This window comes from Plectrocnemia conspersa, unplaced genomic scaffold, assembly GCF_051122295.1.
Source record: "Plectrocnemia conspersa isolate PC_06_02 unplaced genomic scaffold, ASM5112229v1 ptg000012l, whole genome shotgun sequence".
Lineage (NCBI taxonomy): Eukaryota > Metazoa > Arthropoda > Insecta > Trichoptera > Polycentropodidae > Plectrocnemia > Plectrocnemia conspersa.
Genome location: NW_028277176.1, coordinates 1,419,755 through 1,447,708, shown reverse-complemented (window position 1 = coordinate 1,447,708; position 27,954 = coordinate 1,419,755). Strand labels below are relative to the sequence as shown.

The 27,954-nt window shown below is 31.9% G+C and overlaps 3 protein-coding genes across 3 annotated transcripts in view; 1 reads left to right on the top strand and 2 right to left on the bottom strand.

The window, feature by feature from the left end:
* Window positions 1-1,443: 1,443 nt before the first annotated feature.
* LOC148227915 (eukaryotic initiation factor 4A-I-like) lies at window positions 1,444-5,320 on the bottom strand. Its single transcript, XM_088200589.1, has 7 exons — window positions 5,273-5,320; window positions 4,738-5,113; window positions 4,451-4,665; window positions 2,726-2,873; window positions 2,301-2,656; window positions 2,032-2,223; window positions 1,444-1,638 (listed from the first exon to the last, which is right to left on the bottom strand). The coding sequence occupies exons 1-6, from the start codon at window positions 5,290-5,292 to the stop codon at window positions 2,079-2,081; spliced, it is 1,260 nt and encodes a 419-aa protein (XP_088056715.1). The 5' UTR covers window positions 5,293-5,320; the 3' UTR covers window positions 1,444-1,638; window positions 2,032-2,078.
* Window positions 5,321-7,801: 2,481 nt separating this feature from the next.
* On the bottom strand, window positions 7,802-9,463 carry LOC148227914 (activating signal cointegrator 1 complex subunit 1). Its single transcript, XM_088200590.1, has 7 exons — window positions 9,325-9,463; window positions 9,132-9,243; window positions 8,932-9,064; window positions 8,739-8,867; window positions 8,520-8,680; window positions 8,285-8,457; window positions 7,802-8,217 (listed from the first exon to the last, which is right to left on the bottom strand). Exons 1-7 carry the CDS (start codon window positions 9,434-9,436, stop codon window positions 7,976-7,978), a joined length of 1,062 nt encoding a protein of 353 aa, XP_088056716.1. The 5' UTR covers window positions 9,437-9,463; the 3' UTR covers window positions 7,802-7,975.
* Window positions 9,464-14,611: 5,148 nt separating this feature from the next.
* The window catches only part of qless (decaprenyl diphosphate synthase subunit 1 qless), a 120,240-nt gene continuing 106,897 nt past the window's right edge, over window positions 14,612-27,954 (top strand). The window contains exon 1 of the mRNA XM_088200588.1: window positions 14,612-14,818. Within this exon, the coding sequence (XP_088056714.1) occupies window positions 14,750-14,818 (69 nt within the window). The 5' untranslated portion in view covers window positions 14,612-14,749. The remainder of the gene's footprint in view (window positions 14,819-27,954) is intronic.

Below are 27,954 nucleotides of genomic sequence, written 5' to 3'. Positions count from 1 at the left end.
GTTTTTTTAATATTTTGATTTCATTAAATGACATGCATTTTTGTGGAGAAATTCAAGAGGGGCAAACGTCCTCACCTGCTTCCCTCCTCCAAATGACGTCCTTACTTGAAAGAAACTTGTCTATCTATGAAATATTCTAAAAATTCAACCCATCTATGTTTACGCCATTAATCGATCTTTTAATTTGTGACGTAACTTTAATACACGAAACCTAATCGAATAATTTGCCGTCATGTATGCTTAGAGACCAGTGATTGGAAATAAGCAAATAGCTTTCCTCTACCTTCGTCAACAGAGGGATTTTTTGTAATCGGACTCATTCAAATAATTCAATTTCCACAAAACATTTCTTTCAGTTATTTAAATAATCAATACAGGTTCGATTAAACTTATGAAATACATCTTTAAATATAATATATTGGCATTAATATTTTTGGATCTTTATAAAGGTAAAATTACTTTTTTAGTATTAATAGGTAAAAAAATAACTTTGGCTTCAATTCTTTAAATATTTGGGTGTCTCACATATTGATTGTAATTATTTTTTAAGTAAATATTGCAGCTTGGCTATGAATAAAAATTTACCACGTCACAGCTAGCACTTCATTAAAAATGTTTTACAAAATCGTTGGACATTTTTTCACCTGCAAAAAATATAACTTTAGTGGCTTAATAGTTTTTAAATACTCCCTGGTAGAAGAAATAGTTATTTATATTGAACTTCTGCATCATCACATAAGAAAACAAAACTGTTTTTTTTAGGGTTCGCCGATAGAATCGTCGAGTCAGCTTCACAAAACAAACTATCCTAGAAAATAAATAAATCTAAAGAACAGAGCGGTAAAATAATATACGTATGGTTATTTAAATATTCCTTATATAAAAGTGAAAACTGTAGCGGCGCGCATTTAGCTCCTTACATTGTATGGTGCTCATCAGAATTCTTATGGCCAAAATGACCTCGTGGTGCTAGCGCTGGCAACCCCGGCCATGTGCCTTGCCAAATTTCGTTCATTGTTGAAGTCTTTCGATGACTAAAGATTCATAAATTTTAATTTTTCAGGATCCATTTGCTTGTATGAATCGTTTATTTTTGCAGTCCCAACGGATTAAAATTATATGTATTTAGATCACGGTCGAAATCGTGATTCTTCTTATCTAAAGACCTTCAGATTAGAAATGCATATTTACAATTATAGTGACCGTACATGCTCGATGTTTTTCATTTTTCCTTGAAAAAAAATATGGAAAGACCCTTTTTTTGAGCTCCTGTAGCAATTTCTCTTCAAACAAAAATTCTAAGATGGTTTTTGAACAAGAAATTTTCACGATGACCTTAGATATTTTTAAGATGTTTATCTTAAAGCTTAGCATAACTACATCTATGCAATTAGCACTATTTTTAGTAAAAGACGATCGTTCGTAAGATTAATAAGATGTAGATTCAATTATATTAGATAGTTTATTGTGCACTGAAGCAAATACAGGAGCGCATGTATTTAATGTGTATATACACAGTGTTTACATTGTTTATATAATAACGACGAGCGAGTCCCTTTCGAATGTTTTAAAATTTTGTTCATATTCCGAGTTACGTCTCCGACGTCGCGTCGCGTCGCGTCGCGCGCGCAGGCCGTTCTGCAAAAACAAAAGTGAGATAAATAATAACGCAGTCCGAATAGATCGATCAAAATATTTATTCAGGTATATAAGGTTCATATATAGATTAAAAATAGTAACGTACAAACCCCAACGCGAACCTTCCGAACACGGAAAGGAGCCCCCTAACGCACCGTTTACTCTAACTTATTTACGCGTATTAAAAAAATACATTTAGATTAATTAAACTAAACATAGCGAAAATAACTATATTATTCTATGTAAAAAAATTATATAATACAGCGAGCTTTCGACGAAACTCTCCCGAAAAAATAATAATAATAAATCTGCGAACGTTACTATTGAAAAGTCGATACCGTTTCGGACGAGATAGAAGAAGAGATTGTCGCCGAGCGAAATCCGGAGACTCACAAATTAAAAAAAAACTGCAGTGACACAAGTTAGCCAATTTAATCGATCTAGAACAGGTTGGCGACGTCGCTCGGCATCTCGTCGATGTGGGTGGTGTAGAAAGCCTCCAAATCTTTGAGAGCTCGCTTGTCCTCGCTGGTGATAAAGTTGATGGCGACACCTTTACGGCCGAATCGACCACCGCGACCGATCCTGCGAAACAATTACAAACGTTGTTATAATAACGAGCCGACTCCGGCGACGCTCCGTCCGAGGCGGACGGTTCAGACCTGTGAATGTAGTTCTCGCGATTCGACGGTAAATCGTAATTGATTACGAGCGACACTTGTTGCACGTCGATACCCCTAGCGAGCAAGTCGGTGGTGATCAAGATGCGAGATGATCCCGAACGGAACTGCTTCATGATGGTGTCTCTCTCTTTCTGGTCCATGTCTCCGTGCATAGACGACACGGTGAAATCTCTCTCGTGCAAGTGCTCAGTGAGCCAGTCGACCTTGCGACGCGTGTTACAGAAGATTACGGCCTGCGTGATGGACACTGTTTCGTACAGATCGCACAGGGTGTCTAATTTCCATTCTTCGCGTTCCACCGAAATGTAGAACTGTTTAATACCTTCCAAGGTGAGCTGAAACGGCGTATCGCAAAATTAGGCACACGTTCGATAGCCAATCCCAGATAAGAAACGACATATTACCTCGTCTTTCTTGACGAGAATGGAGACCGGCTCCCTCATGAACTGCTTGGAGACTTCCATGACGTCCTCGGGCATGGTGGCGGAGAGCAAGATGACTTGCACTTGCCTCGGCAGCGATTTGAATACATCATGAATTTGATCCTTGAAACTGTAAAAAATAAAGTTGATCAATAGAGTCTAATCTTTAACAAACAAAGAAATCGTTATTAATTTCTCCCAAACGACAAAATGAAGGTCAATGCCACCGTGCTTGCGAAAAACACGTGTTTGTTATATATAGAATGGAACAAGGCTAATTTCTCGAATGTTTATTGATTTTACTATGCTGTTGAGAAAAATAATAGATTACTTGAAAATTTGAACTGGATATGCATATATAATTAAAGATGCAAATAAGTATTCTTACAATTGGCTAAAAATGTACAATTTTTGTAGATTTTTAATTAAATTAATATGCTTATATGAATTTTATTCTTTTTTAGTCAAACGAGTGCATGTATAGTACTACGGTGAACTTTATCATTTTTGACCAAAAATCTTCAAGGTGACGTTCTTCTACCTCATGTAGAAATCTGTCTTTATTCTACGCGAACACAAACTTTTTAGTGTCCTCCTTTGATATTTTAAATCTGGTCACCTTAGCTATAGAGTTCAAGGAAACATTATTTTCACAGAATTTTAAATGTACATATTTCTGTTTTGACAGAAGGTGTCGTTATTTAACGCTACTAGATATGCGTTGTTATTGTTTAGATAATATTTTACAAGGTAATGTTACATTTTTTTAACCCTTGAAAACGCATGAACCGTAATGTGTTAACATAAGAAGAATTTATAATTATTTTTGAAAAAAGTATGTATTATTTATTTCCATACTTGATGGCGTGAATGTGCGAGCAAAATATACTATAAGGTCCAGATAGTTTTCGATCTAGTAATAATAATGGTTGCATCGATTATTATATTATTCATTTGTTGGAAGACGTTTTTTATTATAATTGTAAAATTGCTCAATTTATTTTAACCCTTCACAATGATAACGAACAGATTAGTGAAATAATGGCTCATGGAAATTTATAGTTTGTAAATTTTCATCTCATCAGCAAATTTTTCGAGAGAATTGTCATGTCACATCCGTTTTCTGTTAAAAATTAAATTTGAATAACTATTTTTAAATGTTATACATGGGCTATATATTTTTATGCCGCTGTATGGTGTGGGTCTGTGCAGTTTTTAAAAAAAAGTACTGTGATCAGTTAAACACTAGATTTACAGGTATAAGCCCGTTAATTTGATAGGTGTCATTAAAAATAGGTATATAGTGACTAGATTTTGAAAAATATCAATATTGTTCAATAAATAAAATTATTATATATGATGTATTCAGATGCAAGCGGTGAGGTCTCCCCTCTCGGTCGCTCGCATGTTAAGGGAAGAGAGTGAGTGAGCAGAAAAAGTATTTCACCGCCTGCCTCTGGACGTATTGTATACTATATAAAGAGTAATGAGATTTAAAAATGAATGGTTAAAAAAAGTAGATTATGACGTCATCAATAACGATGGTTGTTAGCATTTGTCGATAATTTACTTTTACCGACTGTGGAGTAATAAAATTTATTTAGAAAAATGCACTTTCAACTATCGCTAGGAGGAGACCTTGTAAATAATTGTATCTTGATGAACTATATTTTTTAATCGGAGAAAAAGGTTCTAGAATAAACTCACCCTCTAGACAACATTTCGTCGGCTTCGTCGAGGACGAAGAGCCTGATACTGCTGGGTCGGAGGGCTCGTCGCGACATCATGTCGTACACTCTGCCGGGCGTTCCGACGACGACGTGCACTCCCATCTCGAGCTTGCGAATGTCGTCGCGGACGTTGGTGCCTCCGATGCAGGCGTGGCACTCCACGTTCATGTAATCTCCGAGGGCCGTGACTACCTGTAAAGGAGCGGAGTAACCGCGAGTAAGCAAATAGGTAAATAAGCAACAAAAAAAAGCGAAGAGACGCACCTTTGTGATCTGCTGGACCAACTCGCGGGTGGGAGCCATGACCAGGGCTTGGCACTCGCGCCTCGCCGGGTCGATCTGCTGCAGGATGGAGATGGCGAAGGTGGCTGTCTTTCCGGTACCGGACTGCGCTTGCGCGATCACGTCGTGGCCCTTGACGCAGGGCATGATGGCCCGCTGCTGGATGGCCGACGGCTTCTCGAAGCCGTAAGCGTAGATGCCTCGCAGGAGGTTCTCGTTCAGGTTCATGTCGTCGAAGTTGTCCAGCACCTCGTGCCAGTTGGTGTCGATGAAGCCGTCCGGCTCGACGGGGCCTCCCTCGTAGGCCTTCTTCGTCTCCGCCGGGGGCCCATTGCCCTCTCCTGTCCAATCCTCACTTCTGCGAATCAAAATCGAACGACGTCAGACGCTGGACAAAAGTCGCCTCCCTCCGGGGCGCGAGGGGGGCGCGGGCGCGGCGGCTCGGCCTCTCGGCTTCGCGAGCGCCGCGCCCCCGTCCCCGAGAGCGCCCCGAAACCCCCCAAACCGAAAAACGCACCTACGCTCGTTCGAGTACATGACTCAGTAGCGATTGCCAAATGAAAAGGAAGCGCGTCGACCGAGCGACTGTGTTCCACGACCTTCGAGAACGATTTACTATTTCAAATCGACCGAAACTAGTACCAATCGTCTTTATAAATTCAAAAACGATTTATCCAATCCACAAAGTGACGATTTCAATGCGGATTGTTGATTTTTTTCTTTTTCGAGAAGTTATTCGGCGGTTGCTTCCGGTTGCTCGCAAAAGTGAGGTTAAGCATTAACGTTAAACGCAAAAATTAGTCGCTAAACTTTCAATAGCTTTTTAAAATACTTAAAAGATGCTGTAAAATGCTAACTATATTTTTATACAACAGGATTTTTTAACTATTTATACCTCTTTCCCCCTTTTCTCATTATTCATAATGTAATTCCTCCCCTTTCCAAAATAGTGTAACTATGAAAAAAAAATAATACAATTTTATTTCTTAGATTTTATTTAACATAATATATAAAAATTATTGAGATTATTTTTTACTGTTACTTTATGCAATTGGAAACCTGGGAATTTTTCTTCTTTGCAAGTACTCGGATAACAGTAGGAATAGTTCAGGGAAGTAATTTCAGCCATTTCCAGGGATCGATGCAAAAGCTTACTAATCAATGGTCGTTTTTTTAATATTTCAATTTTATTGAGATTCATACATTTTCCTACTAAATTCGAGAGGAGGGTGTCAAAGGCCTATACTTTCCCTCCTCCTCAAATGAGTCCAAGTCAAAAGTAATAAAATCGTGCTATCGACGTCGCAGTGAAAACGATCGGTTATCTAACAGTTTTGACGTGAATTCTTTACTACTGAAAAGTGATAATTGATTTTTCGCCCTCCTATTCACCAAAATTCGGTTTTAGAACTTTCATTACGTCAAATTGAGTTTGATTAAATTAAACAATTATCTATATTAGCACAGTAAATTAATAAAATAAAAGCGCAGTCGCAGTGGGAACACTCTCACTGCGACGGCGCCGCCACAATTTTGTTGCTTTTGACGTGAATTTTTGACTTCTGAGAAGTGATAACTGTTTTTGCGCCCTTCTATTGACCAAAATTTGGTTTGAATACACTTTGTCCGATGCTTTCATATCAATCGGTAGTAATGTCGGCAAGGATAGCTACCATATTTTTAAAACACGGTGTTATATCCAACTTACATCTCATTACGCTTATTTTCTCCTAAGAAATAAGTTTCCTTTTAAGTCAAGTTGGATTTGGTTAAATTATATACGTAATTTATGTTTGGATTTGAACATTTTAGTGCAGCATATAATTTCACTAGCTCCTATTAATTAAATTATATTATTTAGGTGATTTTGTGTATTATTATCAAACTCATCGTCATAATAACGCTACAACCCTGGAGATAATTATCCCTTATCCACGATAATTATGCACCTTGCTCTATCGTAGGTTAAGCAGCGCCAATCGACGAGCGTTTAGATATATATTTTTTTTTGTCTAACTGATGCAGTTTACTTTTGTATATATTTTTATAACTTATATAATTTACGATGTCGCTGTCAAATATTATCAAAACATTGGGATGCTGCATCAAATAAGACAGATATTTACAATATCCCCATATAAAAATCTGGAGCGTGCAGTAACGTTCGGTGTAACAAATTTTTCTTTGAAAATTAATTTTCTAACAAATTCAATATTTAATTATAGGCAGAGGCGTTTAGTGAAACGTTGATAGAGTAAGAAAGAACTCATGCGCAGTATTTTGCGATCGTGCGACTGAGACACAAAGTTTTACCGGTCGCCTCTGATTATAGATATGAAGATAAAGGAAAAGAATTTCTATTTTTTTTGTCATTGTTTTTTATCGTTATTTAAAGACATGTGTTAAAAATGTTAATTATTGATAATATATAATTAAATTTTAATCTAATCTTTACGAAAATATCTGAGACTTATATTTTATGAAAATGAGTAAAAAATCAGATGTATATCAACCTTAGTAAAATGCTACCTATTAAAATATTTTTTTCAATAGTCGTATTATTTTCATAATTATATAAAACGCTGTCGTTTCTCGAACTCAAATATTGTCTCGGCTTTTGCTCTGGATCATCTTCATGCGTTGCGATCTCGTACACATGTATAGTCCATATTTAAAATTAAAAACATTTGAATTCCATTTTGATGAGGTAATCTGAAAACCAAATAAAGTATCTGCAGAGATAGATATCTTTATATTTAATATAGGGTGATAGAGAGCTTAAATCAAAATTTGTCAGTATTTATTATTAAAATTATGCAGTCCTATTTTCATTGGAAAATAATATTCATGTTACCGTATACAATACAAAATCTATTAGCTTTTTGTATTGTAAACAATGATATTCATGTTATCGACTTTATACTATATAATTAATTGATACAAAAATTAAATATTCAGAAGTTAACATCTTAAAGCTACAGCACAAGGTGGACTTTAACCACGGGGAAAATACTGTTGGGGTCGACGATATTATTGAAAAATGAAATAGACGTAAATATTTTATTTGTAATATGTTTATGAACAACATTGTATGTTATAGGTTCTATAGTCATAAATAAAAAAACAACAAATGGTCTGCGAATGATAATAAAACATAGTAATCGGTTCGCTGTGTGAGAAAATTATAGACAAATTACTTATTTTAAATTTTAAAAATGAATTATAATGTAATTGAACCAGACGAATTATAGACATCAGATTCGCCAGAATTCATCTGATATATATGAATCTCTTTAATCGTGTCTTCTCCAAAATAAAAATCTTTATAATCCTTCAAAACATCTGTGGCATCAAAAGGCATCCTGTTTTTGACTTCGCTTCCTTCGTCATCTCGTCGTTGGCGAGTGTTCATCAATGTAACGTGCAGTTTTATAGTTGATCTATTTTTTGTAGAATCCAAACCTAAAATATAAACAAAAAATATTAACTGAACAATTGTCTCGATAATAAATTAAAACATAGTATATACCATTTTGAGAAAAAAACTCTTTCAGTTTTTGCGTCATTTCAGCAATAATCCCCTTATCACATTCATTTTTCTCAGTAATTTCTGCATAAAGAACATGCGTACACTTGGGATCATCGTTCATATAAGAAATTCCTTTTATACAAACTTCAATACGTTTGCCTTTTAAAATTGGTCTGCAAATAAAACCATATGAGTTATTATAAGAACGATTTCAATACAAATTTGTAGAATTTACTCAATTATGGTTGTTTTTGCTTCATTCAAAAGATCAATAGCCAATGTTCTTTCACTGCTGTCCATCAAACTCATCACAAACAACGTAAGATGAATTTTCATCGGTGAAATAAAGATAGAGTCTTCAATTCCATTGAGAGGATTGTTTGATAGAACGTCATCCTAAAATAAATATAATTTAATAAGTGAGAGAAAACCTTAATTTATAGATATTTTTTACCTTAAACTTTTTGACATTTGAAATAATTTCATCAGACGTAAGAGAAATGCCAAGGAAATGAGTTAAATCTTGCTTTCTGCGAGCATCGTTCACAATCATTTTAATTCTTCTTATTGCCTTTCCGACATTCTAAAAATATACACATTTAAATAACTATATTGTTATGTATAATTAATTTCTATTTATAAATAACCTTGACATCGGGACCCATGATGACCACATCTGCTTTCACTCCACGAGGAGGTAGTTTTATATCAGTTCTCGTTTCATTCATAAGCCGTTTTAAAGTAATTCCTTTCTTGCCTATTATGTAACCAAAGTAACACCTACAATAAAATTAACATTAAAATAAATCAAAATACATAAATATAATAATCTCACCCCATAACTCACAATGGCACATGGAAACTCGCTTTGATTCTCCCGTTGTTACATGTAATATATTCAAAATCTTCATCATCGTCCTCTACCTCGTGTTCGACATACGCACTCATATTATCTGTGACTAAAATTATCGATGAAAAATATATGTTTTTAAAAAAATACAACGTAAATAAGCATATATCATAGCAAAAAAATATAATACCACTTTCAACTTGAATAGGATTTTGGACGTTTTGAGAACCATTTAATCTGTAACATCTGCCTTCGAACCAGCAAAGTTGCGGTGAAATTGTATCCATACTTTTACATAGCATAAACGTCAGTTTGACAGTTGTGGTCGTAAACACACATAATATGGCCATTATTATTTTTACATAAAATAATCACAATAAAAATATGAATTGAACTAAGACCCTCTCACCGCGGATGGTTTCTATAGAAGTCGTCAATAAAATCGTCCGTAATTATTAGGCACCAAAATTACCATAAACGCTTTAGTCTAATAATATGGTTATTTAGTATAATTTAAGGCTACAAATCACTTGAATTTATTGCACCATAATATTTTGAAAAATATGCCATGAATAGGTGCCTCCCCCCATATATTAACAAATTTCGAAATGCCGCACAAAAATATCAGCCGAGGTGAAAGGGTTAAATAATATACTGTAAGAAGCTATTTATATATGCATTCATTATAGCTAGAACTTATCGGCGGAGGGTAGAATCTTATTTTTGTGGATTCGACTCGACGGGAAGACAACAGGAACGTCATTTCAGATGTTTCCATGGAAACGGGAGGGGGAGGGGGAGGGAGATGAAGGCAAAAGTTAACCAGTCAATGATAGTTTTTTAATATTTCCATTTCATTATGATTCATTAAATAATATACATTTTTCTTACCAAATTTTTTCATCGGAAGCAATAAAATCGTGCGGTTGCCGTCGCGGTAGAAACGTTTGGCTATTTAGCAGTGGAATCGATTAGTTATTAAGACATTGTTATTAAGAAATACAAGACGCAAGTTGCTTATGACAGCCCTGGCGACCTTCAAAAGCTAATATTTAATTTTCGCCATTTTATTAATGTTATATAGTGGTAATAATTTTAAACGTTTCTCCATAGATGGCTCTATATACATTAAGTCTTATAATATCATTTCAAAGCATAAATGCGATTTTTGTGAGAGCTTCATAAGAAGCTCGTAGCAATATGGTTGCGACTCGGTAGAGCTTCGTACGGCGTCTGTTGCATACAAACAGTTAATAATAATATTACGACTTATAATAAGTAATAATCGAATAAAATTACGGTAAACCAAATTTTGACCAATCTCAGAAGGCAAAAATTCACGTCAAAAGCAATAAAATTGTACCGTCGCCGTGGGAAAGCTCGGTAGTGAGTGCGGCAGCGACGGTACAATTTTATTGATTTTGAGGTGGATTTTTGACTTTTGAGAAGTGATAATTGTTTTTTGCGTTCCCTTATTGGTTAAAATACAGTTTAGATGTGCTTCACTCGATTCTAACTTATTGTGAGTCGTAATATTGTTATAAAAAGTTTTAATATGAACGCTACACAACTAAGCGTTTTCACTGCGACGGCGACAGCACGATTTTGTTATAAACAGGGATCCCATTGAACTTGGCCAGAAAAATGCATGTCATTTAATGAAATTCTATGAATTTAAATGTAATTAAAATTTGAAAACGACCACTAACTGACCAATTTCCCCTTCCCCCTGTAAATAGCTGAAATGCCGTCTCGAAACAGTAGTAGTTACATAGTAATTGTAATGTGGGGGTTTTTATTTGTATATTTGCGCAGTAAATCATGTTGGGATCATTACTTTGGTTTTTGAAGCCCGAGGGGGTCTGATTTCGCCTTCAGTTACACCCTTACCGCCAAGCAAAGAACTCACAGCATCCTACTATCAAAAATCACAAGGTGACAAGACAGAAATTGTGAGACCTCGGCATAATATCGAGACACCTAGACGATCGATCACAGCCACATTAATCTACTAGAAACCTCAGAGGACCATCCCAAGCACATCGTCCCTCCGCCAGCTTCTCTAACAGCGCTCAGAGAGAAGCACACTCATACAATAATTTGTTTCGCTATAAGTTATATTAAATAAATTGTTACCAGCTTTTCGGCGTCTATATATGTCTGCGAAGTCGCACTCTATCGGGGTCTGACTTCGAAAACACGAAAAATCATAAGTTTAGATCGGAGATTTTATAGAAATGTCCAAGAGCAGGCCTATGCGGTGGGATATTTTCCATTTCGCTCTCTCGCGTGTTCAGTGACGTGAGTGAGTGAGAGATAAGAGCTTAAAAAAATACTTAATTAAACAGCAAAAAATCATTTGGCTCCAGTGGTGAAGTGGGGTCGGCAAGTATAGTTCTGGTACAATTTTCCACGACCGAAACGCGTTCCGGTACGATTTGACACCGACAACACAAAAACAACAATCGCAAACATAATGCAACTACAACGCAACAAACAAAATGACCAAGGCAATCGATTCCGGGCTTACATAAACTAAAATCTCATTGATTACCCTAAAGGGGAGTAGCGTTCCGACACTATTTTATTTAAAACTACACCACCGCTTGGCTCTTCGATGGGAAGGTGCGACCTTTTTATTTTCATGCGTCATTGACCCTCGTAAATACCAGCAGAACCACGGGATTACTTTTTAAATCCTCTATTTAGTCTTTTCTACATATTTTGCAATAAGTAGACTTATGCACGCATCCTATCTGCACGGGCACCAACAGAATATGTATGAGCGCCAAACGTCCGCTCGGTTTGGTCTAAGCATCCATAAAAACAGTTTCAAATATTTATGAACTGCATTTTTGCAGTCGGCAAAGGATTACAAACTATAATTCTGCGATATCATATCGCATTACACAAAATGAACATATAATCATTTCAAGCGCAAAAAAATTATGTAACATAAACATTATTAATAATATAAATATAAACATTACGCGTAATCTTATCAAAATATTGTGTTTAATGTATTTATCTAAATCTTATCTTTACATATTTTATACTTTAAGTAACGTATAGAAGCGTCATTTATTTTTTATAAATATTTTTTCATTAGTAACTTTTTTTTAAAATATTTTCAATAAATTATAAATACATCGAATTTAATAATTTGCATAAAAATAAGTATATCCGTAATTAATTTTTTATTTAAAAATTACTCATGTTTGAAATGTTGTTACGCATTAAAATTATTAAAAAAATTTAATGTAAATATTATACAAATTGCGTACACTTTGTATAGATTACTTTTTTACTTAATGGATTTTTCTATAAAATATTGCGTCAACGAAAACACATACATATATTAATTAAACGTCGAATCATGTAAATACATAATATATAATAAAAGTTTCCGCGGTATTCAAATTATATTTATGACGCTTAGTTTGCTTTTACTAATCCGTAGTATTGAGAAATCATGGTTCTTTAGATTTCGTGTTCAATGATACATATTGCATAATTTCAGCGACATAGCACATATACTAATCAAAAAATTTACTAAAATATCTATTACAATATTTCAATATTTATATTCAATTAACGCAGCCTTTTCATTTCTTGTAATATGATATAATTAATAAATAGATATTTCCTTCATATTATATAAGTTTTGCTTAAATTCATGACAATAATAATTAATATATGAACCAATTAAAAAAATTATGAAAGATATGATTAAATTATCTTTCTGATAATGTAATTTTAATTAAGAAAAAAATGTTAGAATATTATTTTGAAATTCATCTTCACTCCAAAAAGTTTTTAACCATCTTTTTATGAATTGCGGACAAGAAATAATTATTTAACGAGAAACTTATTTCAGGGCTTCCATAATTTTAAAATAAAAAAAAGGATTAATTTTCTATCTGACGCCGCTTCTTTTGAAATAAGATAAGTGTAAGCTCCCTGATTGCATACTTATGTATTTAGTTACAATAGTTTTTATAATACTTAGAAAATTTAGAGCTGCAGAAGATTTTTTCACTAAAAGTTTTTCACTAAAAATTAATAAAATCAACGAAAGAAATAACCGATTTGAAATATGTAAAATTATTTAATTTTATTATTTATCCGATAAATTCAATTAGGGTATTTTTTTTACATATTTCCATATTCGCAGTGTATTGACATAAATTAAGAAAGTTCAGAAAAACTTTCAATCAAATTAAATTATTTTCTAAGCAAACTATCAATTGTAAAACAATTGACAATTTCGGGTTTTCAGCCACGCTTTCACTTACAGCCAGGGACATCGAGAGTGAACCCGGGCCCTGGGAAACAATGATTCCGGGCCTCATGACAAAAATGCCATTTTATATATTTTTAGCATCGTAATACAATTTCTTAAATAAATAATAATATGTGCAAGTTAACCCCTTCTATGCTACAAATAAATAAAAAAATTAGCAACCATTGCGACAAATTTTTTGCAAAATATTTTAATTAGGCATTAAAATTTATTAAAAATATTTACTCATAATACATTTACTCATAATACATAATACATTCACACGAATAATATAATATCACAGAATTTCATAGATATTTCAGAGCAGCATATTAGCGCTTATCAGTCAAATTATATTTTCGCTCATGGAAATACATATGTACAATATATATCTACTAATGAAAATGTATTTGGACTTTTTACTAGTGAAAATATAATCTCACCAAAAAATATGCATTCACTGTAACATGTATACATCGGATGTAAATAAATAATGATAAGTATGTAAATATAGTATATGATAAATATAATTTTACTAGCACCTACCGGATTTAAAAATGATTTTCGGGACAGATTACATTTATATAATTGAGCTGGTGCTGTTGTTGATTTTTCGTTATTTCTTTGCTTCTTCTTCAGGTATACGATCTGAATTTTGAGATCAAATACCTAAATTTTCTGCTACTTATTTACATTCGTTAAATATTTCCTTTCGTGTCTAATATTTTTAAACGTTCAAAAAGCAATAAAGGGAACAAATTTGAACACAAACGGAGCCGCGTTAAAAAAGTACAATCTGTCCCTTTGAATAATAATGTTTATTGTGAAAGTATTTTATTTGTTGTATGTATAAAAAGAGGTGAAGGAATTTATACCTGAAATACATACATTTGAAACAACTTGAGATTCATTCATCAGGCCTGCTTACAGCAGCAATATAACGATGCACAGACCAGACCTTTTTCACTGCGTTGCGAATTGTTCGCTCAGTAATTATTGACAGCTGTCTGATTTACAGTGTTTACGACGAAGAGATGACAAGTTCCATTATGGAAAAGAAGTATAAAGGTAGTTTGAAATAAAATTGAATTAATTAAAGCGTAAAAATAATTTTATGTTTAGCGGTGTTTGAGGCTGCGCATGCGCAGATGTATTTTTTGTGTCAGTTTCGCGGTGCCGCGATCTGTCAAGCGACAGAAAGCGACCGTCCGTCGCTGGCTTCAGTCGTGTGGTGCGTGTTGACGGCACAGTCGCGTCTCGTCTCGCGTTTCGCGTATCGTTCGATCTTCGATCGCTTTCGCCGAAGTTTCGTTGGTTCGCGGTCGAACGCGCCATGGCGAGCATCGGCTGGAGCCGAGTGCGCCTTCTTTCCAGGGTATTCAGGACTCTGGACCTCTCCCAGGTGAGCCACAGTTCCTCCGATCGCCAGTTTCATTCATCATTTGGTCCGAGAAACCCTTGCCGAGCGATTACATAAACACTAGTCGGATTCGAATTTATTATTTATCGCAATTTATTCGCGAGATTTGGAGATAAGGTAGAAAATGTTTTTTCGGAACGATGCATCGGCTCAAATTGTGCAATTTGTGTAGCGCGGCCGCAAATTCGAACGAAAGGCGCCGAAAGTTTTGAGGTTACGCAAATGTCATCTGCGCGCGATCGCAGCGATCGCAGCGCCCCCGGCGGCGCGGCGGCCACTCGAAAGTGAAATCGGCTGAAAAATAATCTAGTTTCGTATTTTTACCAGTAAATTTCATTTATTAAAACAAATGAATTATTTATCTATATATTTATTTCAAAAGAGATATTGAAATATCAGGTGACCTATTTATTATTCAATTAGCTTTTTTAATTAACTTTTATTTAAAAAAATATTTTCTTTATAATTCCAATCAATTTTAAACAATTCAATGTTTTTTCAAAATCACTATTTTTAATTACAGTTTATTACTAGAAATATTAAATAAATTTGTAGGTACAGTTTTACGAGAATCAAAGTCTGCTTTTATGCACAATATTATAGTTGTGCAAAAATAATGCTCTTTCAATGAAAATGTGCTAATATGTGTACATTTTCCAATATTGATTGTTAAGGTCAACAATTAACTTGTTTGTTTAACGAGTAAAATATGAAATTTTAAATGAAATAGGATATACCTAATACATATAACATTTCATTTCATTTAGAACAAAAAATAAACGTTCTCGCAACAGTGAAATTGATTGCTTGTGCTAATGTGTGAAATTCGTTCAATGTGATTTATAATTACTTTTTCTCTAAACATTATCAGAGCGAAAAACTTTTCGTTCCTTTCTACAAAACCGTTTAGAATTTCCATATTCAATTCGGTTTCGAATTAATATTAAAGTAGTTAAAATTAATCACGAGTTTAATTGAAAAGTCATACAAAGAGCGTTGATTTTTATCAATATTGTACAAACCGTAATTGTGGTTAAAGATATGGCCTAACGATGACTATCGTACTTATAAAGGATCTTTATCCATAAGTCCTTTAATTTTTTTTTATAAATTAACAATAAATTCACTACTCTTTCGGTGTTTATTTTTTTTATATAAAAAAAACTATGTACAAATAAATTGAATAGCACCTTAAACTTCAGTCGTCAATGTGTTATAACAACTAATGTGTGTACAAAAAACCGCTTTTATCTCTATTAAATGGAATTGAAGGAGTATTTTTTTCATATAACAGATAGTCCCATTTTTTTACATTTGCTGTATAGCAAACTGTATAACTTTTTATAAATTAACGATAATTACACTATTCTTTCCGTGATTATTAACAGTTAATAATGCTATTATGGGATATGTTTTAAACCCTAAATCAACAAAGGCAATAGAGATGAAATAATCTTAGTTATGCTATATTATGAGTTTCAACTCGGTCATAATGCGACAATAGCAGCTAACATTTTTAGTGTCAAGCGAAATTAGGCGGTGTATGCTAAGAATGCCAAGCATATTTTTGGCAAATATAGATATCATTTTTTGTGTGAACCACTATTTACTATAGGAACAAGATTAAATTCAATTTATACAAGTAAATACACAAATAAAAATATTTCATATTTTTACAATCGGTTAAAAACATCTATAATTCAATGGGGAGGGATGCCATTAAATTTAGAAAGTGTCAAATGCTGTCCTATAAAATTTTCTTTCGGGAATTTTGACAATAAATATACGTAAAGGTGGGTTGTTAGTGAGGATATTAGGGCTGCCAAAACAAGATTACATCTTTAAAGGATAATGTTATGCATTTGATAAGATATAAAGGGCATATTGGATTATTGCTTGCTTTTAAGACTTTGAGTTACACCGGAACAATCGCTCACTTGGACGAGTAGGAAACCCTCCCAAAGACAGGTGGTTTTTATCTCTGCCCTTATTTCAGTACTTCAATTATCTCACCAGCTTTTTCCAGTGGAAGGAGGGGGGGGGGGGGGTGACAAAAGTTGACCATTCAGTAGTTGTTTATTTTTAATATTTCATTAAAATTTATATTTCATTAAAATTTATAGTATTTTATTATATAACATACATTTTTCTGTCCAAATTTAAGTGGTCCCTGTTTAGAATCAACGCAAAAAGCAAACAGTATTACGAACGAAGCATATCTAAACCAAATTTTGACCAACAGGAGAGCACATAAAACAATTATCCCTACTCAGAAGTAAAAAATCCACGTCAAAAGCAATAAAATCGTGACAGCGCCGTTACGATTTGACGCAAATTTTTGACTTCTGAGAAGTAATAATGGTTTTTGCGCCCTCCTATTGACCTAAATTTGGTTTGAATATACTTTGACCAACACAAATTTATTAAATTATTTATAACATTATAATAACATCTGTATTTAACCCGGAGGAAAAAAATGTTGAGTATGTCTAATTTAGATCCTTGAAACAGTTTTTAGGTAGAAAATATTTTATAAAAACAGATATAAAAAAGGACAATAAAGAATTTATTGCTTCCAAAAATACATTATTTTTCGAATCATATAAAAATAATTGATTAGCACGTAGATGATAATTATAGAAAAATACGAAATATTACACATTTTAATATTTAACTTGCTTAACCCGCACCTTAAAAAGACTTATGGGACAACCTGATGCGTGAATACAAAAAACTACTATTGAAAAAACATTTTTTTCTTTCATTGTACATTTACATATAGAAAATAAAATATGTTTTATGAATAATGATTTATTTATGCAATTCATAAAATTATTAATACCATGTTTTTGGTAAATTTTTGCTCTTAATTATTTTATATTTAATTAAATAAGTGGTTTAATTCAAATTCATCAAATGAAATAACATTTTTTTTTGGGATATTTTTCAATTGTGGGAGTCGGGAATACCAAGATTGAAGAAATCCTTTGAAACAGCACCCACTACTCGCTACTTATTTTGTGGTTGTTGATTGTGTTGACCCTGTTGTAACGATATTTTTGTTACAGTTGTGCAGTATTTTTTTTTACTTTTTTAAGTAAACAATGACGAAATATATTTATGAAAATGCCGTTGTTCCTTGAAAATAAGAACCGGTCCTATTTTAATTTTGGTCCAATTAACAATTAACGACATTTATTTATATATAACAATCAAAATGTATTACAGTACAATTTACATTTATTCAAAAACAGGCCTGATTGTTTCGCGACTCCATTTCCTGTAGAATGCGGTGAAATTTCTTATCTCTCACTCACTCTCGTCATTTAACATGCGAGCAAGCGAAAGGAAAAAGAATCGCTGCAAAGGCCTGTTGAATTCCATACGTAAATGATCCTAGAATGGATTATTTATTGCAATGTCAAGTATCTGAAGATCAATTGAGAATCGATATTTCTCTCTGCGAAGAAGTTCTTCATGTCTTTAGTGCAATGAGTATGTGCTAATTCCCAGATTTGCAAATCTCTTTTCCGATCTTGCAAAAGAAGTGGCATTTTTTAAAACAAAATTTATTTTTCATGATTTTTTAATTAGTGCTTACATTACAAATATCTAAAAAAATCACACTAGGACTCATTTTCGGAGCAGGTCATGGTTTCAGGTAGACAGGTAGAATGAAATATCATTACAGGTTTACTATCATAAAATTGATGTATTAAATCTAACGTTTTTATAATCATTTAACGTGATTCTTGACCAGGCTAAAATAATTATAAAATACCAGTTTTTTAATAAGTTGCATTCGAGCTCAGATTTCGTGTTATTGTACAATTTTTCACATCATCAAAGAATCAGTTGTTAAGCAATCGATGCTATTTATTTCAAAGGGGTCAATGCCAGTTGATGTCATCTATGTCACTTTCACGCTTTTGCGAAAACTACATACTCCAAACCAGGAAATGGATCTCAGTCATGATTTCATTACCTCTCTAGAAAGATGTCCTTAATTTTTTTCGTTCACATATAACAATCATTTTAAAGGTCAACGATTGCAATTTTACAGTAACAATGTAATCAATCATAATGTAGCACCAGCCGGAAAAACTTGTTTTTTGGCAAAGGGGTCAATGCATGTTGTGGTTGGATTGACTTCCTGAAATGTATTAGCTATATATATATATATATTAGATGATTTTTCTGTGCGCAAACGAAAATTGCGCACAGCAAAAGTTCTGATTATAGATGATTAATATACACGTATACAGCTGTGGCCAATTAAGAGTTGACATTGCGGTTCTTATACGTATTTTGATTATTTTATCAACTCTGATGCATTTTTTACACGCTTTTAAATTTATAATAGATAATTATAATTGTTAACTTTAGTTTTCCGTTAATACTGTTGCATAATTGCGTCAATTCTTTATCGTCGTCCCAGCAAGTGCATAATGGCGAGCCTCCAACTCAACACGTGCGCGTGACTTTTTTTTTGTTATATGCATAGAAAGCAATATCGAGTACATTTAAAAATTAGAAGCTTGTAAATAAAACAGTTTTATAACATTTTAACAAAATTATTTTTACATAATTTCACTTTTATTTTTAATAAATTCTTGTATTCTGCCTGGCATCGATAAATACAGATTTTCAATTATTTTAAGACCGATCTCCTCTTCCTACACTTCCATGATATGTTTTTTCAGCTCGGGTAAATTTTTTTAACGTTTTTTTCTTAATTGTTGTTTTATGATTGCCTATAAATTTTCAATTGGGTTCAGGTCGGGGTTGTTTCCTGGCCATTTTAATGATGTGATTTCCGTTAACTCTTTGAATTATGTAATCTATAGATAGAGGATTAGGATAATTCTACGGCGCACAGTCGCTTACCATCTGCTCCAAACAGATTAAATTTGGATTTATTGGAGAAAGCCACTCTTCTCCAATCTTCGACGGTTCAATGGCGATGAGCTTTTGCTCATTCAGAGCGATTCTTTTCTCAGTAAATAGTGTTTTTTTCCAGCTTCAACCAAACGTCTATTCACTGTCTATTTTAGATTTTACCATGATCGTAATTTGTTTAGATCTCTCCATGATTTTGGTTTTGTCTTTACATAACCGAGGCTAACGTGCAACTGAGAAGGCTTTACAAGTTAAAATATCTATATATTGCCATGAAACTTTTAATTGCCCACAGCTTAAAAATATTTTACAATTATATTAATAATTTACATTGCTATGATATTCTTCAAACAATCTCATATGTTTAGAATTTTGTTTTAAAGTATATTTGACAGTAAAACAGTCTCAAGTTTAGAATTTTCGCTGTGTGGAATTTTCATGTTCACAATTTTTGTTTGCGTAATAATCCGGTCACCGGAATAAATATTTGTATAATATGAAAAAAATTAGATGACCATATGTGGTAGATATAAGAACACAATTAATTGACATTTCGATAATGTATTAACCATTATTATGAAAGCGATATATTTGACTATAGAACGATAACGATTGTGCTAAATCTAATTTGACCCTATTTTATATTATATTATCGTATAATATAAAATAGGGTCAAATTAAAATAATACCGATATTACGATATATAATTGTACTTAATGTAAATTGACGCTAAATTGTAAATATGTTGCGACACATTTAGATCTAATTTAACTATCTTTTTGTTATGAACTGCTATTTTAATTAAATAACCCTAGCACACAAGTGCTGCTATATCTTACTCATACATTGTCATTATATTATATACATATCTAAGATTGTGTTGAATCATTTTTATATTGGGATTAATTTATATACATATTTCTTTTTTTTTTTCAATTTTTTTTTTTTTTTACATATTTTATATTCGGTTTAATTTGACGTTAAATTTAAAAAGAACTGTATTTTTTATTAGATAGCACATTATGATACATTTGATTGTGCAGCGCATTTTTTTTCATTTTTATACATATTTGGAGTTTCTAAATATTCGTTATTTTTAACTATTCGTAAAGTTATGAAGAATATTCCATAGCTCCCTTTTGACATCGTCTGTATTTTATTTATTTTTCCCACCTAGGAAGTGTTGGATCGATCGAAAAAATAGTAGTCAGAAAGAGCAAGGTCTGTAGAATAAAGTGATTGAGATAAAACCTTCCAGACACTCTCAGAAAGTCAATTTAACCACATAGTGACACGGATTGTCACATTGTAAAACTATTTGTCTTCTGTTAATAAGTGCAGGACTTTTTTACTTACTCGTACAAACGATTGAGCTTGATATTTTTTGGCCAGTTTTAAAGGTTTCGTAATTTACAATCCCTTTGCAATTACAACATACATACAAAACTTTTTTTTTTCAGTGAGCCCAAGGTTTTAGGTATGTTTTGCTACTTGACCTTTGGTTAACCACATATCATAATTACTGTTCGAATATTTTTAAGCCATCTTTGACATTTACGAATATCACCTACTACCTCACAAACGATTTTAATGACTAGAAAAACTGGCGTTTCCCACTTCTCCCCCCCCCCCTTAATGTGTTTTTGTATAGTTGCAATTGTCTGCATAAGTATTTAGTGCGGATGTTGGGCTCCTACTTGCATAAAATAATATTTTTTTGCATTTTGGTTAATCTCATGAAAAAGATGATATTCATAATCACCGTTGTCGTCTTTACTTACTGTTTGCTATTTTGAATTAATGACTTCAAAAATTACATTTACACAGTTTTACTTTACATTGCGACAAGCTGAATTATTATTTATTGCTAAAAATTCCTGATAAACCAGTGGTCCAATGAAGCGGATGGGAGTCTCTAATTCTGTTGGATCTCATTTGACGTTATTAGAACATATTTGATTGTGATATTTGACATATTTATTACAAAGTGAATCCAATTTGCCGCTATTTATATTAAATTATAAATTAACTGCCGTTTTAATTACATAACATATTAAGGCACATTTAGCTGTGCAGCGCAATTTTTTTGAAGCCTTTGGAATCTGGATATTTTTTCTCAAATTATATCTTAAAATTAATAATAATATAAATAAAATTAATAAATAAAACTTATTTAAAATATTTTATTTTTTATATAAATATCTTTTTAAGATTAATTTGAGTACATTTCTAAAATTATATACAATCCATAGAATTATAATAAATAAATTTTATTAAATTAAACAAATTAAAGTTCTAGTAATAAATATAATTATAAAAAATATTTTATATTTTTTAAATTAATATAACATTATTTTTATTGTAAATATATAATTTAACTTCCAAAGTATTCTGCCAAAATATAATTTATTTAATATAATATAGAATATATAGTTTTTTTGTTATTATATTAATGATAATTAAAAAAAAAAAATTATGTAAATATATTCATTCAAAATGGCTTTGACTTTGGACAACATTTAGTTAAGAATTAATATTAAAAAACTTTGGACTGCAATGGGTTAAATTGCCATTTTAATCAAAAACTTAATTAGACCGCGCAACGCGATTTTTTTTATTATTTTTTTATAAACATCATATTGCCGCTACGCCCAATAAACTACTAATAATTTAAAGGCGCTAAACTGCCATTTATTTTAAAGAACTTAATTTGCCACATTTTACACAGCTGCCATTCTCCATAACCTAAATTTAATATTTTTTCTGTAAAATTTTGATACAGACCACAGGTTGTCGACCCATGTTCTAATGTTTCGTCAAATTGAAGACCGGAAATAAAGCCATTATCTTTCAAATTGATATTGAAATTTAATTTGTGATAGTGAATCTTAATGTATTACTATTGTATATTTTTTTGTCTTATGATTTATCTGTTAACTGAAACGTTATATATACTACATCGCTTATTAATTTAATTATTATTACATATTGGACATCGAGAGGTAAGTCCTCGATTAAAGATAACCAGTTTCTCAGTGCTACTGTAAGCACTCCCTTATTATATGTATGGCCGAAGGACTTTAACTTTTTTTTCTCGCGTCCTGGTAGACATTCTTCAGCGTATCGCTTGCGAATTCGACCTTAGCAGCTTAATTTATGTCCGACACTCGCGGACATCCGGGTGTATCCTTCTTCTCGCTCTTCTTCATCATCATCATCATCATCATCACGATGATCTTGAGTATTTTTTCACAGGGATCTATGTGGGTCGATACCGATCGAACTGTTGGTCGTTGGCTCAGAGCCGAGGAGAAAGTTCTCCACTTCTGCCGCTTCTGCTGCCGTAGCCGCGATCCCTGATTGAATACCCCCGATCAGGTGTGGGCTCTCCTTCGCCCCGAGGCACGTTTTATTGATTGACAAAGCACACGTTAGATAAACGCCGGTGCCGGGCCCCGAAATCGAGTTTTCGGAGAAGGTGCGCTAGGCATTTTTACGACGATTTCTCTTCCGGCACCAAACGGAGCCTCGCACAGAAGTTTTCGACAGATTTTCCCCGCTGGGACCTCGCCCCGGGCTCCAATGCCAAATCTGTCGGAACTGACCTCGCGAAAAAATGTTTAAATTTAAGGTCGATTGTGCAAGTGCAAGTGCATTCTATACAATAAATATCAATTTTTTTTCTCAGGTATATTATTATTTTTCTTTTGTAGATAAATTGCTGCCTACACGTGATTTATTAATCAGAAGATAACCTTACATTTTCCGATATCCTTGATATTTATCATAATAATAATTTTATTTTAGAACCATGAAACGGTAATATTATTTAAAATTATAACAAAAATATCCTTGAACTAGTTCAAATTTTTGATTCCCATTAGACTATTTTATATAAGTGATAAAACATATTGTTTTGGAAAAAATCATATTATTACTGGAACAATCTTCTTAGTTTGTCAGGTCACTGTTATAAATATATAGCAAGATAATTTGTACTGCTGTATAAAAATAAATGTGAATATAAACTATTCAGAGATGTTGCGCCGTGTCTCTGATGGGCGAATATTATGGAACAGCGAAGGGAGAAAGGATGCTCCGTGAATAATACGACTGTATGATCCTGTAGTTATAGCGACAGATTTTTTATTCATTTAATTAGTCACGATTAATGTGTATATAATGTGTTATGGTGACATCTAGAGTCTGATATAATACTGAGAAAAATTTATAATTATTTTCGTGTCAATTATATACATTACTCAATAAAGATATAATTATTTTTGAGCTAATTTGTTTCAAAATATGTACATAAATATCTGTCGGACTAAACTATGTTTTTCCCTTTTAAATTGCAATAGTTTACCATGTCAAGCATCATATTTCTGAAACACAATTTATTTTTTACATGGTTTTAATTTATTATTATGAATTTATTTTAAGATTTTTCTTTAACAATATCTGCTTTAATTTTTAAAATATTAGATCATGCCGCGCAATAAAAATATTTTACTTGTATTTATTCTTTAAATTTTCTTTAAATTTAAAAAAAAAAAAATTTCTGTTCTTCAATGATCTCTTCTTGTTGAATTTATTATCAAAATATTAATTTTAAAAAAGTACACTCCCTCATTTATACAATAGATATATTCCACAAAAACAACAATTCTTTAAAGTTTTAGATTCATTTGAATAATAAGACTCTAGACCACTAATAGCCGACAAAATATTGATGTAGAAAAAAAACACTAACTCCGGAAATAACTTATATTTCTCAGTTAATATTGTGCAGCTGTGGACTTTCTCAATGTTATTGGTGGACAGAGAATTTTAAGTAATTAAGTATATTAATATTTATTCGAGCTATAGTTTTTTTCCGCAGCAGATATAATTAAAATTGAACTTCATAATGATTAGTGTAAATAGACTTTTTTTGCAACATATTTATATGAAAATGTTCATTATTTAAACCGTGGTTTTTGTTTTTATAATATAATATGTATGTAAGTACCTCTGATGTTTAACGATCGTTCGTGTAGTATCTAACCGCAGTATCTTTAGTGAAAGATTATTATGTGTTACCTTTTATGGAATTGTTTATATACACTGATTTGTACTGTTAATATATATTTTTTTTTTGCTGTGACGTCATATGAACGTTTTTTTATTGATATTTAATCAGTGTAAACAAGGGATTGATTTTTGTTTCATCCGTGTGATCAATGCAATGAACCCGTTGATGTAATTTTGACTTTTTGATGTAGGAACAACAGAAGTACTGTTGCTCATGTAATCCATTAAAACTATATATGTATATATTTATATAAAAAAATACAGGCATTTACAAGTTTCGTCCAATCAATTTCTTCTCATGGTCCTTAACAAAATAAATGATTCGCTTATTGCGTAAACGAAAATTGCGCACAGCGAAAATTCTGATCTTAGATGATCAATATACATATGTATGTATAACGTATGTAAGAATACGTCAATATATGTATATATATACATATATAATATTTAAAAAATAATGTCTGTAAAATATTTTTATATGATATTAATTTAAAAATATCACATTACATAAATATTTGCTTAAAAATATAAAACAATTGGAATTAAAAGTAAAATATATTTGACAATCAAAAAATTTTTGTGTGCGCAATTTTCGTTTGCGCAATAATCGGGTCACCGATTTTAATTTTAATTTTTGTTCACATGTTGAGATCGTAAAATAACACCGTACATTTTTTCGGTGTGACAAAGCCATTAATTATGTAATACACTTCATTTAACTCACATCAGCTGTTATAACCCACTGCGACTGAAATTAAAGATGTTATTAAATTTCTCTGTAAATATTTTTTTAAATGGAAATAAAATACATTTTAGATGTAATTAATTAGGTTTAATTTTTTCAAGTCAAAACTTTTGACTATTTTTTTAATTCAAAAGTTTTTATATTTTTTATTTTAAAAGAAACGTCTCGTCGATAAAGTGATGTCAGGTGTTTTTAAATCCTTGTATCCGAAACTATTTTTTTAAAAGTATTATGCTCTGCTGTTAAATAATTTACTAATAATACAGTGCTAAAAAGAAGTTCAAATCAACTCAATATTTATTTGCGATAGAACAGAGTATTTTATTATATTAGATTAAAATCATTACTAAAAATACAAAAGGTTGACCGTCTCTGTTTGCAATGCGTCTGATATCTCTCTCGGCGAATGTAACACAATTAACATACGTGTGACGAACTACTTAATTATGGAGAAATTTTTTTGAAGAAATTTTTCGCGCTACTGTAACGCCGAAATCAAAATATTTTTTATATTGATTTTAAAAATAAACAATATCTATTACACTTTACGCTCAATACTTGTATTATGTGTGCATTGGTATGTGTATTTGTACAAAGTGTTTCTAGTAGGCGGCCACTTCTCAATGCCGTCTGTATGACTTTCTCATAGCACTTGTTAATATGGAATTACTTGTCATCACTTTCTTTTTCTTTTGCCGTAAATACAGTAGGCTGTTGTCTTCGGACGTTGTGCGATCGTATAAAGTTACACGTAAATCAACTTAGAGAAGCTATCGAATTCGTAATTACTACTCATCAGTGGTTCACTATGAAAGAACTTGACTATTACTTTGTTCCATATTTTAAGACTGTCGAATAAGTCTGAAAAGCCGGAAATAACACTGAAAGCTTAAATAATAGCACACTAATATGCATATAGAATTCGAGACAAAAACTGGTTTGAATTAACATTTTCAAGGATATTTTTATCAAACATTCAATCAGATATAAATGTGGCGTCAAAATCTTATTTTAAAGTAAAACGAGGAAGACAAGCGAACATGTATTTATTGATTAGCCTTTGACATTAATTTATTTATTGCAAAAATAACATTAATTCAATAAATTAAATGAGTGCTGCTCAAGAAAATATCACCGGATGATGCCACAAAATATTTTAGCGAAACGCCGTGCACTTAAAAATACATCAATGCATAGTAAATTTGTAAATATAATTTCCATTTAATTAATTTAGTTCAAATAAAATTGAATTTTGTATTTAATTTCATTTGAACTAAATTAATTACTATATAAAAAATATATATTTACATGCGTTGTTGTTTTTTAAGTCCACGAAGTTGCGCTGAATTTTTTTGTAGCATTATCTAGTGATGTTTTTTTGAGCAACATCGTAGATTAACACGTATTGATTATTTTAATTTTTACTATTTTTTATAGTTACATATATTTGTATAAACTACTTATGAAGGTTATTGCATATTATTTTTAATAATATTTACATAAAATAAAACTATACGGAAACTTAGTTTAAATTTCGATTACTTTTTATATTATAATTTGAACGAAGTTATATAATAAAACAAATAAAATCTGATTCGGAAATCTTGTCACGTCAAATTGATTAACTTAGAGTGCAAACAAAAAATACTTACATACAAAAAACTCAAATGTTTGTTATGTTATTTAACGTTTTAATTATATCCGATTGGAGGACGAATACTTACTTGGAGTCTGAAAATTTCACCTTGATAAAAATTCACAAATAAATGTTTGATCAGTCATTGAGTGGCTAAATGGGATGATGTGAACGCATTATCTACTTGTACTATTATATTATTTATAGATTTTGAATAATTATTTGTTAACATAAACTTCTAGTGATTGTTTCGCTTCTTCTCAAATGTTTAGTGGTAAAATATGTTGAAACGTATCAGATTTTTTAGGTGTAATGACTTTGTTTAGATTATCGATAAGATATGAATATTACAGTGGGTATATAAAACATTTTGTTAATTGTTCACAGGATCTTATCTTTTAGCAGCCTTGTTATAAAAGCTCTCATTCAAAAAATTATTTTTGCTACGTGTGCTAGTAACCTTTTTAGTGAGAATTTAAAAATAATAAACAATATATTTTTAAGCCACAGAATATTTTAAGATATATATTTTTTATTTAGAGCGTTGGAATAAAATTTATTGCAGTCTCGTCTACTAAATTAATACCAATCCGTCAATGCTCGGTGACTTTCAGGTTTAGAGTGCTCGCGATCGCCTCCATTATTCTTACCCTTCGCGGACCTAAGGCCGGTATTAGCTTAATGAGACTTGCAATTAAGTTGACGCTGTTAATTCCTTTGTTTTAATGACAAGAATTGAATTTTTGTTATGATATAGAATTCTTA